General features: G+C 36.3%; 1 protein-coding gene across 1 annotated transcript in view; it reads right to left on the bottom strand.

The window, feature by feature from the left end:
* Nucleotides 1-9,787: 9,787 nt before the first annotated feature.
* LOC121285087 (juxtaposed with another zinc finger protein 1-like) overlaps nt 9,788-16,483 on the bottom strand; it is a 131,876-nt gene continuing 125,180 nt past the window's right edge. Inside the window, exons 4-5 of the mRNA XM_041201217.1 lie at nt 13,345-13,514; nt 9,788-10,078 (exon numbers count right to left, since the gene is read on the bottom strand). Of these exons, the coding sequence (XP_041057151.1) occupies nt 9,902-10,078; nt 13,345-13,514 (347 nt within the window). The 3' untranslated portion in view covers nt 9,788-9,901. The remainder of the gene's footprint in view (nt 10,079-13,344; nt 13,515-16,483) is intronic.

Below are 16,483 nucleotides of genomic sequence, written 5' to 3'. Positions count from 1 at the left end.
ATGCTCATAAAAGACACGCTAAAAACACACCCCTTTCTCAAAGTATAATCATCCCAAAAATAGTAAGATATAAGGTTGTTTTACTGACACCCTAAATAACATTTATTTCTCAACTAATACCACCGAAGAAAACTGATCATTTAATCAAATTCATCGCTGTTTGAGGGATCATGTGCAAAAACTGACACGTTGTTTGCCCACAACCATGTCCACATTTCAGAAGTAATTCAATGGCTGTAAAATGTTTGAGGATATGACAGTTGCTCTATAAATGTAAGCTCTTTAATGGTAATCAAGAAGAAAACAAATTTCCTTTCCAAAATATTCTCACTACAACTCTTCAAAAGAGATTCCAAAGGAAAATTTGTACATTATGAATTAGCTGGCAGCATTGGTTCAGTGGTAGCACTCTCACTAGACTCAGAAAGTCATGTGTTCAAATCCCACTCCAGATTTGAGTGCATAATCCAGGCTGATACCTCAGTGCAGTCCTGAGGGAGTGCAGCATTGTCAGGGGTGCCTCTTTTGGATGATATGTTAAACTAATCTACCCTCTTAGGTGGACATAAAGAGCCCATTGGTACAATATGAGAAAAAGCAGGGGAGTTATTCCTGGTGTCCTGACTAAGATTTAACCCTCAGCCAACACTACAAAATAATCTAATTATCTGGTCAATATTTCATCACTCTTTGTAGGGTCTTGCCAATATTACAATATTGACTATGGTTCAAGAAGCATTTCATTGGCTATAACGTCCTTTAGGGGATTGTGAAAAACCCTATATTATTATATGCAAATTCTTTCTATCTTTACCTTCTAATTTATTGTTTGTGTAAACTTTTACAAAGGATATCAAATTGATGTTGCCAAGTTATACTTTTGACAGTTATGTCCATAGCTTCATACAGGAATTTAATTTGTTTGCTACATTAGTGACAAATTGATCACTTGAAACATTACAAATACAACAACTGCACCAAGTTAAGTGAAATCTCTACCCGCATATTGAAATTATTTTCTCAAGTTCCATTCCTTCTTCTTAATGCATTAAAGACGGGCACAAAGAGGCATCTCTTTCCCAAGTCTATGTCAGCTAAGGAGGTGTATGTGAGACTTGCCCTCTATTTGTTTAGAGAAAATATCCTATATTTATTTAGCATTAGTGTAGACATCCAGTGAACTCAGTATATAGAAGGCATAAAGGGGGGAGTAAGATGGAAAGCCTCAATACATTACTAGCCAATTGTTGCATCAATGAGCTGCATTACCAGGATATGAATGCAGGCTAATTTCTTTAAATGCAAATGCTATTTCAAAACATCATGCACAAAACAGACTCCCTGCTTAAGGCATATTTTCAAGAGTGCCTGAAGAAAAATCAGTTTTACTGGAAGGGACCACTTCTCAGCTTTTAAGAACTTGATGCCATAGACTTTTTAGGTCATATCTAGTACTTCCATATGTCGACAGTGATTTTATGCTTTTTGGGTTCGCAGAAGTTAGTGTCAGATTTTAAAATGTTAAACAACATTATTGCACCAATTAATTTAATCTGTGCGATCATACCACGTTAGCATGTAGGTTATTTACAGATTGACACTATGCACTGAATGAATTTGGTAATTCTTAAAAGAAAAAGCTATGAAATAAACCAATTTTGAATGCAAAATTGTAAAAGCCAAACCAAGCAGAAATTATCTTTAGTAATATCTCAGTTTTTGCAAAGACCAAATAAACTTGTTTCATTTAAAACCTAAACTAACATTTCAAGATACAATTTACGTCCACCCACTGCCCATTATACAATATTTGCCTGCACTCGTAAAAAGTGGAAACACTAGTTATTGGTGCAGAGGTAACATATGTTTCTATAACAGCTGGTAACTTAATAGGTTACTTTCCTAAAATTCAGTCAAACAGAGAAGCTTGAGGTATTTGCCTGTAATAAATAGGTGCATTTGAAAGAAATTCAGAACCCCATGCACTGCAGATTGAAAGTAAGGATTATTTGCATTTAATGAAATGCAGCATTTATTTTACAAGAAACTTGTAGAACTGTCATTATTTGAACTATTGAATAAAAATGTAATGCTCTTTAGCTTACTTCTAATTTAAAAAAATATTTAACAATAAGTGCTTACCACATTGGAAAAATTATCTTAAGATGTGTGGACTATGCAAGCCTGAAGTATCAGATTTAAGGGTTCTCTCTTTCTGTTAATTCAGCTGCCCACTGAGCTCAGAGAACTACTCATGGTGTCATCAACACTCACTATTTAAATAGATTTTAAAGAACTAAAAAAGAATAAAGGCTTTTTAATAATTGCACAATACAGATTTCTCTCACAAATGCCCATGTATCAAGAATTTGTTTATCAGTTTAATCTGTGATTTGGTAATGGTGATAACCAATACTGAAAAAATACTTTTGCAGTGCCTTGTGGTCTCGAGGAATTAAGAAAGGGAAAATATACCTTGAACAGAGAGTCTCAAGAAAACTGAAAAACACACACATAAAATCAGCATTCAAAGTTAAAGTCACAGGCAATCTTTAAATTTAAACTTGCAATATCCAGGATGGAACCAAGAACTCAAAACAATTACACTATTATACTATCTCTAGTTAATAGAATGAGAATGTTTACATACAACCTTTTTGTATAAACAATTCAGGAAGCTTGACTAAAAAGATTACGATCTTCAAAAGTATGAAAGAAAAAAGTAGCATTCTGATCAATATATTGAATTTGTTTTTGCTCCTCAAGTTATGGAATGGATAATATTTACACTTTTGGCACTCAGTGTCAGCATCAATCGTCAGGTCAAGTACAACATGGATCAGATGCAGCGTGAGGACCTTTCTGTTCTATCCACCTTCAGTACAGCACCACTTCGATGCCAAACACCTTTATAGCCTCTGAGTGAGATCGGTCATAATTTGGCACAAATTGGCACTAAACTGGCAGTTTTATGCTGTGGACCCACACCAACTAGAAAGTGGATTTAAACTTGCAATCAAATCTTACATCGGATTTTTTTTATTACAGCTTGTACAAAAGGAAAGTTTTATTGGATCACCAGACTGGATTTAGCCCGAAAGGCAGTTATGCTACACTAGCAAATCACCCGCACACTAATGAGAAAAATTTGAAACTATAAAAAATAAAAATGGAAGTATGTATATTACCAAGCAATCAAAATAGTGCAGGTACAGAGAGTAAGGGGTCACCATGAACTAAAATGTTTCTTTTACAGTTTCTTGTGCTTGCAAATCAGGATGCCTTTGTATTGGAGATATTTAACAGCATTCTTAGAATGACCCATTTAGTATTATGTAGAAAATGAAAATTGCCACTATGATCCTTTTTCAAATGATTCCAGTGTCTAAGTCACTAAAAACTTGATTAAAATTTGTCAAAGTCTGATTTCTTAACATTAAATACCCATTGTTACAGGAATATATGTAATTGTTTCCCTCTTATTGTCAAAAGGAAGGTGTTGTGAGTGACAAAGTTTCTCTTTGATCTTAACTCAATATTTGACCATAAGCATTGCCTTAGAAGAGCAACTCCTTTGCCATCGGTTTGTGAACCAGAGGTTAAAGTGGAGCAGTGTAGTATTCTAGCCTTTTAACTATTGAATCGAGTTCCCCATGTTAGCACAAGATTTGCAAATTCGCCTCCCCATCTGACTGTTCACGTTCTCAGGATATTTGATGTAGAACTGGTGTATATCATCTAGGCATGCTACAGTCTTTTATCGCATCCTAGTGTAATCTAGCATGCATGTAATCTATCCCTGCCTCAGCAGGATGTCACAGCCAACTGTGTCATGACAGGTGCTGCAGCAGTCAACATACTCTAGACATTACAGATTTGGGTGGGATTAACTATTGTTCTTGCCTTGTGTCTTTGGCTGTCAATTAGCACTGCGAAATTAAGTTCGACATCTTGATGAGAAGTGGGAAGATGAATCCCAGCACTATATTATAGAGGTGAATTTCTATAAAAGTTCTCTTGACTGTTCACTGTAGCTTGGCTGCCTTTCTATGGCGCTTCCAACAAAATTAAAATGACAATCATAAGAGGACCCATGGAAATTCAACCCCCAGCTCTAAAGGCTGTTCAGTTCTGCTCCCCCAGTGCTATACTTCAGCTGGTATAATATAGAAAATGGAGGAAGACAGCTGTATATTTAAGTAGCTAATCACATTAAGTAAAACAAAACTAAAAGAATTGAGCTGTATGCATTCAACATTAAATTCAGATTATTCATTAATCGTTTCAAATGGATGTGTCAAGAGATGGAAGGAGAATCATTCCAGTAATTAGTAGCTAATAACCTAGGAAAAACTGTGAAATTTAGTTATCAGCTAAACATTGTCTAGCACATTTATAACTTGGTTATGGACTGCTTTTGTACTCGGTATATTATACTACAGCGAAGCATTGGAAACCACTTTAAATTATTATAGAAATGAATAAATAACAACAACCATAAAGATGTAAAGATTTTTCTCCAACATAGGAACTCTTTAAACCAATCTTTAGAATATCCCAGTAGCATTTTTTGGTAATTCTTTCTTGGAATGTGAGCACTACTGGTAGAGCTGGAATTTATTACCCATCACTAGCTGCCCTGAGAAGACGATAGGCAGTCTTCTTGAACCATTGAAGTGTACAATGAAGGTGATCCATAGTTTCAGCCATCCTTTGTAGTGGCACAATTTAGCAGCTCGCTAGTCCATTGCAGAATTCATTAAAAGTTAACCATGTTGATGTGGGACTGGAGTCAAGTACAATAGGTCTCCCTTCCTAAAAGGGCATTAGTGAACCAGTTGGGTTTTAACAACAGACAGCTTCATTGCTTTTATTTCCAGATTTATGTTTAAATCAAATTCAAATTTTTAAACTGCGATGGCGGGATTTCAATCCCCATTCTATTATTAGTTCAGGCCTCACACTTACTAGTGTAGCAACATAACCACCACACTACTGTACTTTTAACTTGCTTTCTTAAAACTCTATAAATATTCAGTGTTTCCTTATGGGCAGAACATTACCATCATCATGCGGGGGCAGGCCCGACACACCGACAAATAAAATGATGTGAGATGATGGGCATATGTCCTGAAGTCATCACTCGTCATTATGATATTTCATTAGGTGGGCGCATGCCGGAGGCGGCTGCATGCCCGCCGGTCTATCAATGGCCTATTAAGACCATTAAAAAAGTAATCTGACTTACTAACAACACTGCCTGTCCAACCTTAAGGTTGACGGGCAGGCGAAAAGCCCAAGCAGCATCGCATTTATCAGCAAATCTCATCCATGGGCAGGATGAGGTTTCTTGAAGGTTTTATTAAATAATTTTTGCAAACTTCACAAACATGTCACACAAGGGGACATGTTTAAATAATTTTTTACTTTATTTTTAAAAAAGTTTTATTATCTACTTAACTTCCCTGAGGCAGCTCCGTGCCTCAGGAGGATTGCTGCGCTCTTTTGCACGCATGCACGATAGAGCGCAGGCCCCAACTCTCCCTCCTCCCTCCGCTGCTGAGTGCTACCGCCCGCGCATTACACTGGGCCTTAATTGGCCTGCCCACGTAAAACGGTGGTGCGCAGCTGATCACGGACAACAATCGGCTCCCAACCAGCACGCCCGCCAAAGGAAAAATTCTCCCCTATGTTTTGCAATTTTTGCACGAGCAGAATTGGGGAACATCCGATTGAAATAAATATACTTTGAAAACTGCAAAAAGCATTAAAATAGTTAACGATCATGAACTTACACAAAGTATTGGGGCAGAATTCTCCCCACATCGGCGGGGTGGGGGGGGAGTTTTGGAGCGGGCACGTGCAGGCATGCCTCCAATCGGCGACCCCCAATTTACATGGGCGGGCCAATTAAGGCTCACCCAGTGTGACATCCACCAGGAAGCACTATGCGCTCCCTGTGTGGGTGGGGGGCGGATTCCCGAAGCCAAGAGTGCTCATGTGTGCGAAAGAGTGGACTCATCTTCCTGAAGCTAAGTGCTGCCTCAGGGAGATTGACACCAAATTCAAAATTGTTAAAAATAGAAAATTCAAATTTTCCTGACACTGTCTCATGAGTTGGGACATGCCCATCATTTACAGATAAACTTTTATTAAATCTTTAAAAACCTACGTGAAACCTCATCCTGCCAGTGGATGAGGTTTCATGCTTTTTCTGAAACCCGCCAGGGCTCCCGGCCTGCTGACCAACCTTAAGGTTGGACAGGCAGGTCCTTTAGCTACTGCAATTACTTTTTAAATGGCCTCAATAGGCAGTTAACAGGTTGGCGGGCGCACAGCTGATTCGGCTGTGCCCCCGTCGACCTGAAAACTGAAATAACGTGGAGTGACGTCGTGAGTTCCGCCCAACGTCATCCCATGTCATTTTAGGTGTCAGTGTGCGGGTTCCCCCCCCCCCCCCCAACCTTGACCGGGAAATTCTGCCCTTGGACACCTTTAAATAAAGTGTACCAGTTTTTGCATTGAACATAATTATTTTAGTGCTTTTTATAAAAAAAAAACAAAATATGTTTCATTCTATAAATTTGTGGTCTGAAGAAAGGTCATCAACCTGAAATGATAACTCTGTTTTCCTCTTAACAAATGCTGCCTGACTTAAGCACTCTCAACATTTTCTGTTTTTATTGTATAAACCAAGGCTGTCTTCCTTTACTTACTATATTATGCCAACTGTTAATTACTGAGAATCTGTTGTGGCAGCAAAGTGATTACCTTTCTAAAAACCATGAAGAAAAAAAATTTGTCCCAAGCCCCAAAAAGCAACTTATCTGTTTTTCAGCAAATTTATGTTGTCATCAATCCAGATGCTGTCATTAATAACTGGAGGTATAACCTTAGCGAATTCATTGTTTAAATGTTAGGATAAATATAACTCAATTTCATTTAAAAAAAATCTAATTTCTCAAGATTCATAATCCAATCCTTCCCACCACCCCATCTCTCCACCAAAAAAGCATAAATTAATCTTAACCAATTAAAATAGACACAAGAGCTCAAACAAAAATTGTGCTTAAGACAGAACTTTTTTCCTAGAATATTCAAATTCAATATTTTCAGAATTGAAATAAAAGCAATGGTGTGTCTATGCATTGCTCCATAGTTTAGAAGGTTTTTTTGTATTGGGGAGAATCCAAAGTACCTTTCACAACCTGAGTGCCACTGCATTTTCAGCAGCTTTCAGCCATCTGTTGCTCATTACCTAATATGCATATTTTACAATTCAGGCCACTTCCACTTATCCTATCCCTTCGAGGATCTCAGTTGTATCCTGGGATCAGAATTAAAGTTGAGATTTTTCAAAGGACTGAATTATGTAAAAAAAAGTATGAAATGTAAATGTCAAAGATATGTACATTTTAAAATTTAACTGAATTAATAAGGCTTTTGCTCAACTATAGTGTTTCACCTGACTGCATCTCTCCCCAGTTTCTGTCCAGCCGTTATTAAAGAACAGCATTTTTCCTAGATGGAAAAAGATTTATCTTAGCAGGGATTAACATCACAGATCTGAATCAAGTGTTTTGTAATATGAACTCCTCAACCTAGTAATTGACAAGGAATTAGAATATTCTAAGTCAGTGTTTCTGCTACTATATAATAGTGATTTCACTGTCTAATATTTACATTAATGCAATGAGGCTTCAATTTTTAAAACATATATCTTTTGCATTTTGATTAAAAATGACAAATTGCTGTGCATCTTTATTAAAAGGCATACATGGGGTGCACTGTATTGATGCTATCAATACTTTTCACTTGTATTGGTTTTATTCCATTTAGGAAAGGTAGAGAATTGGAAGATTTTCTAGTTCAGGTGACAGTAGTTGTAGAAAGCTGTTGAACTCCCATTCAGGAGACAGTTTTAAACCCCAGCTTTAGCTGTCTTTTGACCTCTGCTACCCTCTATGGGTGAGTTTTGCCAAATGTCAGTAGAGCTGTCTAGTTCACTTTGCAGGAGTGGTGAATTCCATTGACAGCAAAGGTGGAAAGAAGATAGCCAGGAGACACCTCTAGTCCCTAGTAACCAACAAAGCCACATTTGCATCCATAAGAATATGCAACCCAAAATGCTCATCTCTTCTCATTTGTGAAAATGTGAAAGGTGGAGGGAGAGGATGGAAAACATCAATGGGGCACACATTTTCAGGTCAGTTTTCTCATTCTATAGCAGTTACAGTATTTAGTACATACAAAATACTTATCAGCCAGCAGTTGAACATAGTATTTTAGAATTTGAAGGTGTGTTTTTGATTCTTCTTTAATGCCTGCGCAAAATCTCAATATTGGCCAAATTTTAGGCACCATCATGAAATATCATAGCTTGTAGAATCAAAGAACCATTCTATGATTCTATTATGTTATAATAAAGAAAGCTGTAGCACGGTTAGGGCAATCTGAACAGTTGCTGGTTAGTCCTTTTATTTTAAAGGGGAAAGAGAAAGGAATAGGAGCAAGAGTTGTATATCTTCTCTTGCTCGGGTCATAACTAATTCTGTAAAATAAGTCAGGGCACGACTCTATTTTCTAAAATATGGAAATAGAATCGTCAAATCTCCAAAAGTGCACTCCACTGTAATACTGCATTAGAAAAACAGAACTGGGTCAGTATAATGTCTTAGGCAGGCATCCAAAAAACTAACCAAATTACCAAGGCTTAACTTGCTGACAACAGAATTTTTTTAATGCAACTGTACATTATTTAGCTGTAAACAGACTAACCTTATGTAGAGGCATATGGTGCACATGCTTCTTTAATTAAACACACATACTAATTTAGCAATCTAAAGACCACATATGTCTCAAGAAATTAAGTATTTTCCAAGCTGTGAACAATGATTGCTACATTCAGTTTTACTCATCTTTATTAACTACATAACTAGTGTGGTCATCCCTTCTCTAATTTCATGACAAAAGTCACTAACAATGATGTCCTGTATTAGATTACCAGATCAAATAAATCTAATTTCCAATCATAGATTAATGTAATATCAGAATCTATTTAACCATGGTCCAAATTTACATTGTTCATTGAGACTTTTTGAATTTTTTTTTCTTCAAACTGAGGGAAGAGGAGTTTGGAATGACTTTGTACCAACTGTCAATGCTACTCATGATTTTTTAAAAGATATTTATTCTTTCTCGGGATGTTGGCATCGCTGGCTAGGCCAGCATTTATTGCCCATCTCCACTGCAAGGCCAGAGGATTGCTCCTACACCCCCTCCTCACATCCACCCCCCCAAAGAAAAAACTTGATAAACCAACATAGCACAGCACTCAATCTAGTGGTAATGACAAACAGGTAAGTTAGGGTGCTTCTCCACGTCCCCCACCAAAATAGGCTGCTAATCTAGAAGTTACAGTGGTAAATGCAGCTTGCCTTTATTTGGACCTGTAAGTTTATAACATCTAGGTTTCAAGTGTAGCAGCACTGTAATATATAGCTGATGAGAGTTTTCAAAGTTTTGAGATACAATAAAAAAATAAAACTATTGTATAGTCAATTTTAAGTTGTGACCTAAAATTGCACAATGTAGAGTGATAAAGAAAAAGTGCTTTTAGAAGCACTGAAATCATTTAAAGTACTTTCCCTGGAATTTAAAATTAATATTTAAAATACTGTATCTAATTTCTTAGCAGCATTTGATGCCATTATGGGAACATAATTTTCCAACTAAAATGTTTATTTCATACAGAAACAATTCACTTAAAAATAAAAAATAAGGAATATTTTCCCCCAAGACCTGTATAAGTGAATCTTGAGAAAAATGTTAATTCTCTTTACTCACTCCTGTTAGAATACCGAGTCTGCAATTAGCAGATCTGCCAGAAGGGTATAATGCCTCACAACTGCATCTTTCTAAGCATATCAACTGACACTGGTGGGTGAAAGGTAATGGTGTGGTGACGAAGCCCATGGGCGGTCTTGTAGCTTTTCCCACAGCGACACTTGAAAGGCTTCCGAACACGGGTTTGAGTACGATGGCCATTCTTGGCATGGTACTTGATTCCATTGACATTCTAACAGAAATACAGAATGTTTAGAATCATCTTGAAAATCTGTCCAGCTATTGCAATAAGTATACATTAACAGAATTTGCATAACTTTCAATTTTTGACCCAAATTTGGCTTACATTTTTAATTTTGTGCTTTTTGGTATAAAAAAAGTCCAATACTAGTAAGTATTAAACTGCTGTCGCACTGATTTAGAGATTATTAGCTTATAATACCAGCAAGTGGTTAAAAATTATACCACTTTACCTTTTATGCCAAATATAAGTGTCAGCTGCTTTGGGTCTCACTTACAGAATGTTTGTTAAATTATACGGTTATATTGTCATTAACATTTTAAACATCTCTCCAAGTAAAATTTAAATATATTGATAAATATAGGAAAAGAGCAATTTCTAGTAATTGTAATATTCTTTATGATTCTAGCACAATATAAGGTTGATGAAATCCAAAACTTTGTAATTAATCAATTCAATTACAAGTATTACTAATTCACAAAGCATGATAAAGTTCAAAAAAGCAAGGTATTTGGAAATTATTTAGCTGATATAAAAGCTAATTTATGCATTTTTAATATAATTTTCTCACACTGTCAGAAACCGTTTCCGTCACTGTTTACCTGTGCGATCAATGTTTCAAAACAGCCATTTGTAATTCTTCATTTCCTATTCCCAAAAATATCAACTTGTAAAAGCTTAATCCTCTATCACTCCTCCCATTACACATCCTATCAAACATTACCAGTCTCACAGCCAACCAAAAATCTAAAGTTGCAGGAAAAATGCTAGACATACATTAGAGAAAAGTGCGATTCTTAGGTGACGCTTCAGGTTAAATGGTTTTGTCTTTTGATTTTCATTTATTTTCCATGGGTAGATTTCCTACTTGCCTGCCCTTTCCTCACCAGGTATGTTTTGTGTTTAATATATTTAACAAGCAGTAATCCTGTCAACTCTGCAACACAAGGGTTCTAATAGTTCTAACTGTAGTTGTGGGTGGGCTAAGCTCTGCCTCCAACTACCATAAAATACTTGGAATTCTAAGCACCTCTTAACAATTATATTGTCCAGGAACCAGACGAAAGGATTAGGTTTCTCTGCTGTCAAAAACGTATTCCAATTAACAAATTAATGAAAAACTGTAGTGGTTTTGATTTCCTTCCGAAAAAAGTACCTATTTATAAAAAGGGCAGGAAACCAGTGAAATTTACAGTCAGCAAACAGATTGTCTTGAGTTTTCTAATCAGAAAATAGACATAGAAATGAAATCGAATAGTAGGGATTAAAATCAAAGGCCCAAGTGTACAATAATGGACACGGTTTGGACTTCAGACATTAAGTTTTTTTTTGATGTGCTAACAGATCACAGAATTAATTGTTCCTTCACCACAACTGGACTGAAATGCATAAAGAAAACAGTACCAAGGTGGAAATAGAGTTTGCTAAAGGTTCTGTTGTCCATTAGATTCCAGTTGCCTTGGGGTTTTAAGGAGGACTAAATTGATAAGCAGTGATGCTGTTCATCTCTACAAAATCCAGTTCACAGCCAAATGTTCTGATGTTGTAGTCCTTGCACTACATAACTTGAAGGCTGCTGAACACCCTGGCACAACATCAAAATATCACTATTCCAAATGATTATACTGTGACAGGTATTTACCCATGCTTCAAATTACATATATTTGAAATATATATAAATACACCCTATCTGGACAATGTAGTGCAATGTTTAGCAAGGGAATCAATGTCTTTAGCAAAGTAAGGGAGCAAAGAAAATTTAGGAAAAAATGAATGATGAAAGCATAAAGCATACTAACTTTAGTAACAATGTGTATGCAGGTAAGAATTGAAACTTTTAGAAAGAGTTGTGCCTGAGCTAAAGATAACTTAGCTGTTGTCAGCGTAATCATTTGATTAAAAATGAACGAACAAGATGCAATTTCACTCTTCCTGAAATAAAAGCTCAATGGGGGAAATTCATTTTCTGTATTAAATGCAAGTTTCTGTTACAATGGGTCATCTTTTAGAAATCAATACAAATAAATGCAGATCAACGGCAATCTTATATGCAAATGACATTCTGGTAGTAAAAGTTATTGTAGTAAATTAAGTACCTGGGCCTTTTCATAATTCCAGAAATATTTTCAATCTATTGGTTATAAAACCAAAATTCAGAATAATATTAGCAACATTAATCAAAAGGAAGTGTGCAACAATGACATTTAGTAAGAGCTATCACCATCTGAGCGACAGACACTATTATCCATTAAACAAAGGGAAAACAACTGTGAAGCTGTGGATCCAAGGAGTAGGTTGTTAACATGGAAATTATTTATAGGTAAGGTTTTAATGTTACATGGCATCTCCCCCAAATGTTTATATGTTTAATGATAAAGTAGCAACAAATTAAGAGAGTCATACTTGTCCAAATTTCTGATTTGACATTTAGTTAAGACTTAAATCAGAATTGAAATTGGAAAAGTTATCTTTCTGAAATATTGCAGTTTAAAAGTAAACAATTCTCAACATATTTACATGTTTATCAATTCAGTACATTTTACTCTAGTTTACCAAGTCAAACTCAAGCTTAACTAATTTAGCAGATTTTTGTATTAAACCTTGTTCCATACCACTACTTCCTCCTCAGTCACGTAATAGCAGCTCATCAAAAACAGCAAATTTGCCTTGCATTATCCCTTACAGAGGATCTGGTTTAGGCTTCAGTCTAAACCATTATCCTTTATTTGTTGTTCCCTCCATTGTACCAGGCATTCCAAAGACTATTAATCTACCGAGTCTGCTTGCTCTTTCAATAATGATGTTTGAGCAATTCAGCCGGACGGCTCTCGTGCATCAGACATGGAGCCAGAAAGATTTCAGAATAACATAGAATAGCTTTGTTATACTGGTAATTAAGACAGGACTGACATTCAAACAGGACCTGGACAGGATGTGGCAAATTACTGTATTCTTTGTGTGAAACGCTGTTCCCACTATGGTTTGTCTGGCCTCCAGGGAACTCATCATCTTCACTAACAGTCAGAATGGGATTTTGTACCCTCTATTCCCACTCCAAAACCTCATTCTAATACACATTTATGATTCATAGGAACACTGAGCAAAAGCTTGTTAATTTGTAAACTTCTAAAAATGAAATCTCTGATCTTGCTTTATATTACACATTGTGGAACACTTTAAATAGAAAGGTGTCACCTTTTAAGTGCATTTTTATTGGCATTTCCAAGGACAGCTTGTTTGCTGGACACAATACGTACCTTGTACCTCTTTTTACAGCCAGGTACGGGGCAAGCAAATGGCTTCTCATCATCCCCATTCAAGCACATTGAACTTAGAATAGTCTCAGAGCTAATAGCACTTTCTGTTGTCCATGATTCATCACTGTCGGAATCTTCACATTCAATTTCTTCTTCATCTAATTCACTGCCTAAAGATTCAGGAAAGAAAGTAAACACATGTACAAGGTTACATTTTAAAAAAATCCATATTTAGGTGAATTCCTTTAAACGGAGATTCTCGTTCACTTCCCCTTCCCTTTGAAACCGCTATAAATATATAGCATTCAACATACACATAGCAAACACTTGTGTTTTGAACTGCCAAAGGCACCCTGGGTAATTAGCCATTACAGTTCTGTCACAGAGGGTTCCACAGTCAATACAAAGATAATTTGGGCAATGGTGAATGACAGGGCTGTCCAGACTTTTGGGATGATCAAGGACACATCCAGCTGTACCAGACATCTGTCAGGGCCATGAATCATTTCAACTAGCAGCACACTAACCAAGCGACTGAAGCAAGAATAAACATTCAACAAGCACTGCATACAGAAAAAAAGAAAGCTACAATGATGACCAAGGAAAAGAGGGAAGTGAAAAGTGAACGGTTTTCTCTTTAAACTGAAAAATAGACACTGTTTCAAAAAGTTAGGGGCACAAAGGGTACCCACTCCTCCTTCACTTAGAAAACCTCAATCTACTCACATTTATAAGATTCTAACAATGAGGTAATTGGTATAGAATTCTACTTCACGATTCACTGAAAATTTAGAACCTCAATAATAACCTCTAAACAAAAACAACCATTGTAATCCTTGCTTTATGCAGAATGGTGCATTGAAAACACCAACTATGAAAACTACCCAAGTTAATGTTATAATAGTCTGTAAATATTATTAGTACAAACAGCCCATCTCCAACCTAAATTTACGTGCACTTTCATTAAGGTCCTATTGAAAGCCTAATGCAGGCTTGTTTTGAACACCAACCAAATGCAGAACTAAATCGTAAGGTTCAGTCACATAACTGTGCAAAGTGTCTGCAACATTTTAGTTAAAAGATACATGGGCTATCTCAGCTTTGCATATTCTGATGAAAGAACATTGATACTCATTATTTTCAGACTCTAAACACTGAAACAGTGTCAAGAATGCATCCATCACAAGAAGGCTACTGATGGTGAAATTTTCAACTGCATCAGCAAATTTTGCATTTACAATTTCTGTAAGTGACATGTTTTTTATTAGATGGAGATCATTTTCAAACAACAAGATCATGAGTCTGATGCTTTGTTGCACCTCTTAGCAGCCTACCTAATGACAGTAATTAACAGTCTGCAATTAGCATCCACTTCAGAAGACATTTTAATGTTAATTTGCCTTCTCTAATGTGATGCACAGCTGTGCAACAAGATGCATGCCATGAATTGTACATGAAACTGGGAGTCATCTTTCTGCTTGAATTTGCCTGGCAAAATCTAAATATTGTTGAGCATAAAAAGGATTTCTATCAATACAGATTTAAAAAAAACAAATATCACCCCAGTGTTAGCCACATAACAAGTTATGCTGATACTATACTTTTAACTAACATATTTTATCCAAAATGTTTCTTGCAAAATAGTTGATCCAGTTAGTAATCACATTTTTTGTATCGGCAATTACACTGTTCAGAGCATGTTAAACCTTACAGTACCTCATGTACAGCTTTGCGTGCAAGTAACTGTGGCTGCAGCTTTCAGCATAGCTATCACATTACAACCTTATTAAACTACTAAAGAGCAGCACCAGGTCATCCCCAGGGCTCCATCTGCCCCACACAGTGCACCTCCCTCTAGGAAAACACTTTAAGCACAACCGTGCGCTGAATAAAATGGTCTGCTTTAAATGATCAAACTATATAAAATAAGTTTATTAAAATGTTTATTTCCTATTTTAGCCACTGTGATCAAAGAAGATACTTTGTGACCTGCATAGTATACTGAGAATCTGAATATACTGCATTTTACTTGAGTGTGGATACCTTAGGTTATGTTACTTTCTTCAAATAACTATTTACACATTCATTGAAAGTTATTTTGTAGAGTCCTCTAAATTTGTATTTGAAGTGCCTGAAGTTTATAACTTGAAGTTTAAAAAATGCAATACTGCAAAACAGACATCTGATTTCAAGTGTTTTTCGCACCTCCGTCAAAAAAATGCACTTAAAAAAAAAAGCTGGAATGACTGTTATGACTCCATAAATCCCACATGAATGTCTGCCATATACATAAGCATTGTAATAGCTGCTGGACTCTTACTGTATTCCATGTTTAGTATGCATGCATACATACAATGAAAAATGCCCAAACTAACATATCTCAGCTGTTGGTAAAACTTCAACTTTCCTGGATTAACAATGGATCAAATACAAGTCCAGGGGTCAGCCTAATATGTATAGTTGCCTCTTTTAAGCCCTAATACCATCATTAACATTTGTTACAACCAGCATCCTAATTCAATAATCATTTATTTTTTTTTAGCTCAGCTCCTTCAATATTTCCTTTTAGGTACTTCATCCCCATCACTGGCCTGACAGTAATTGCCTCAAGTCCAAAATCCTAGACCTTAAATCTTTCTGTGGCCTCGCTCCTCCTTATCTCCAACCCTCCCTCAGCTCTAAAATACCCCCCTCTTAGAACTCAGTTCCTGACTCTGGCCTCATTATCCTCCACTCCCTTCACATCACTGGTGGCCAAGCCTTCAAGTCCCTAGATCCTATTTTTTTGAATTCCCTTCACCTCCTTCTCTTCAAGATACTCCTTAAGACCCACCTCTTTCACCAAAGCTTTGGTCTCCCCCTCTCATCTCCATTTTCCCATCTCTGTAAAACACTTTGAAAGATTAATGTGAAAGGAACTCTGCAAAATCAATTTATAGTTGTTTCCCTCTTGTTTTCTAGGCTAAAGGAGTAGCATGGCCAAAGAGTTCATTCCTATGAAATTATATTAAAACCAAGGCTCACCAAAACACCACAATTCTACCAGCATTCATTTAATTCTATTACCAGCGAGTCAGGATATTCAGTTCAGATTACTTGCTAAAATAAATGAATCTACCATCATTTATAGCAGCCCAGC

This window comes from Carcharodon carcharias, chromosome 12 (genome assembly GCF_017639515.1).
Source record: "Carcharodon carcharias isolate sCarCar2 chromosome 12, sCarCar2.pri, whole genome shotgun sequence".
In the NCBI taxonomy this organism is placed as follows: Eukaryota; Metazoa; Chordata; class Chondrichthyes; order Lamniformes; family Lamnidae; genus Carcharodon; species Carcharodon carcharias.
This window is presented reverse-complemented; position numbering and strand designations above follow the sequence as displayed.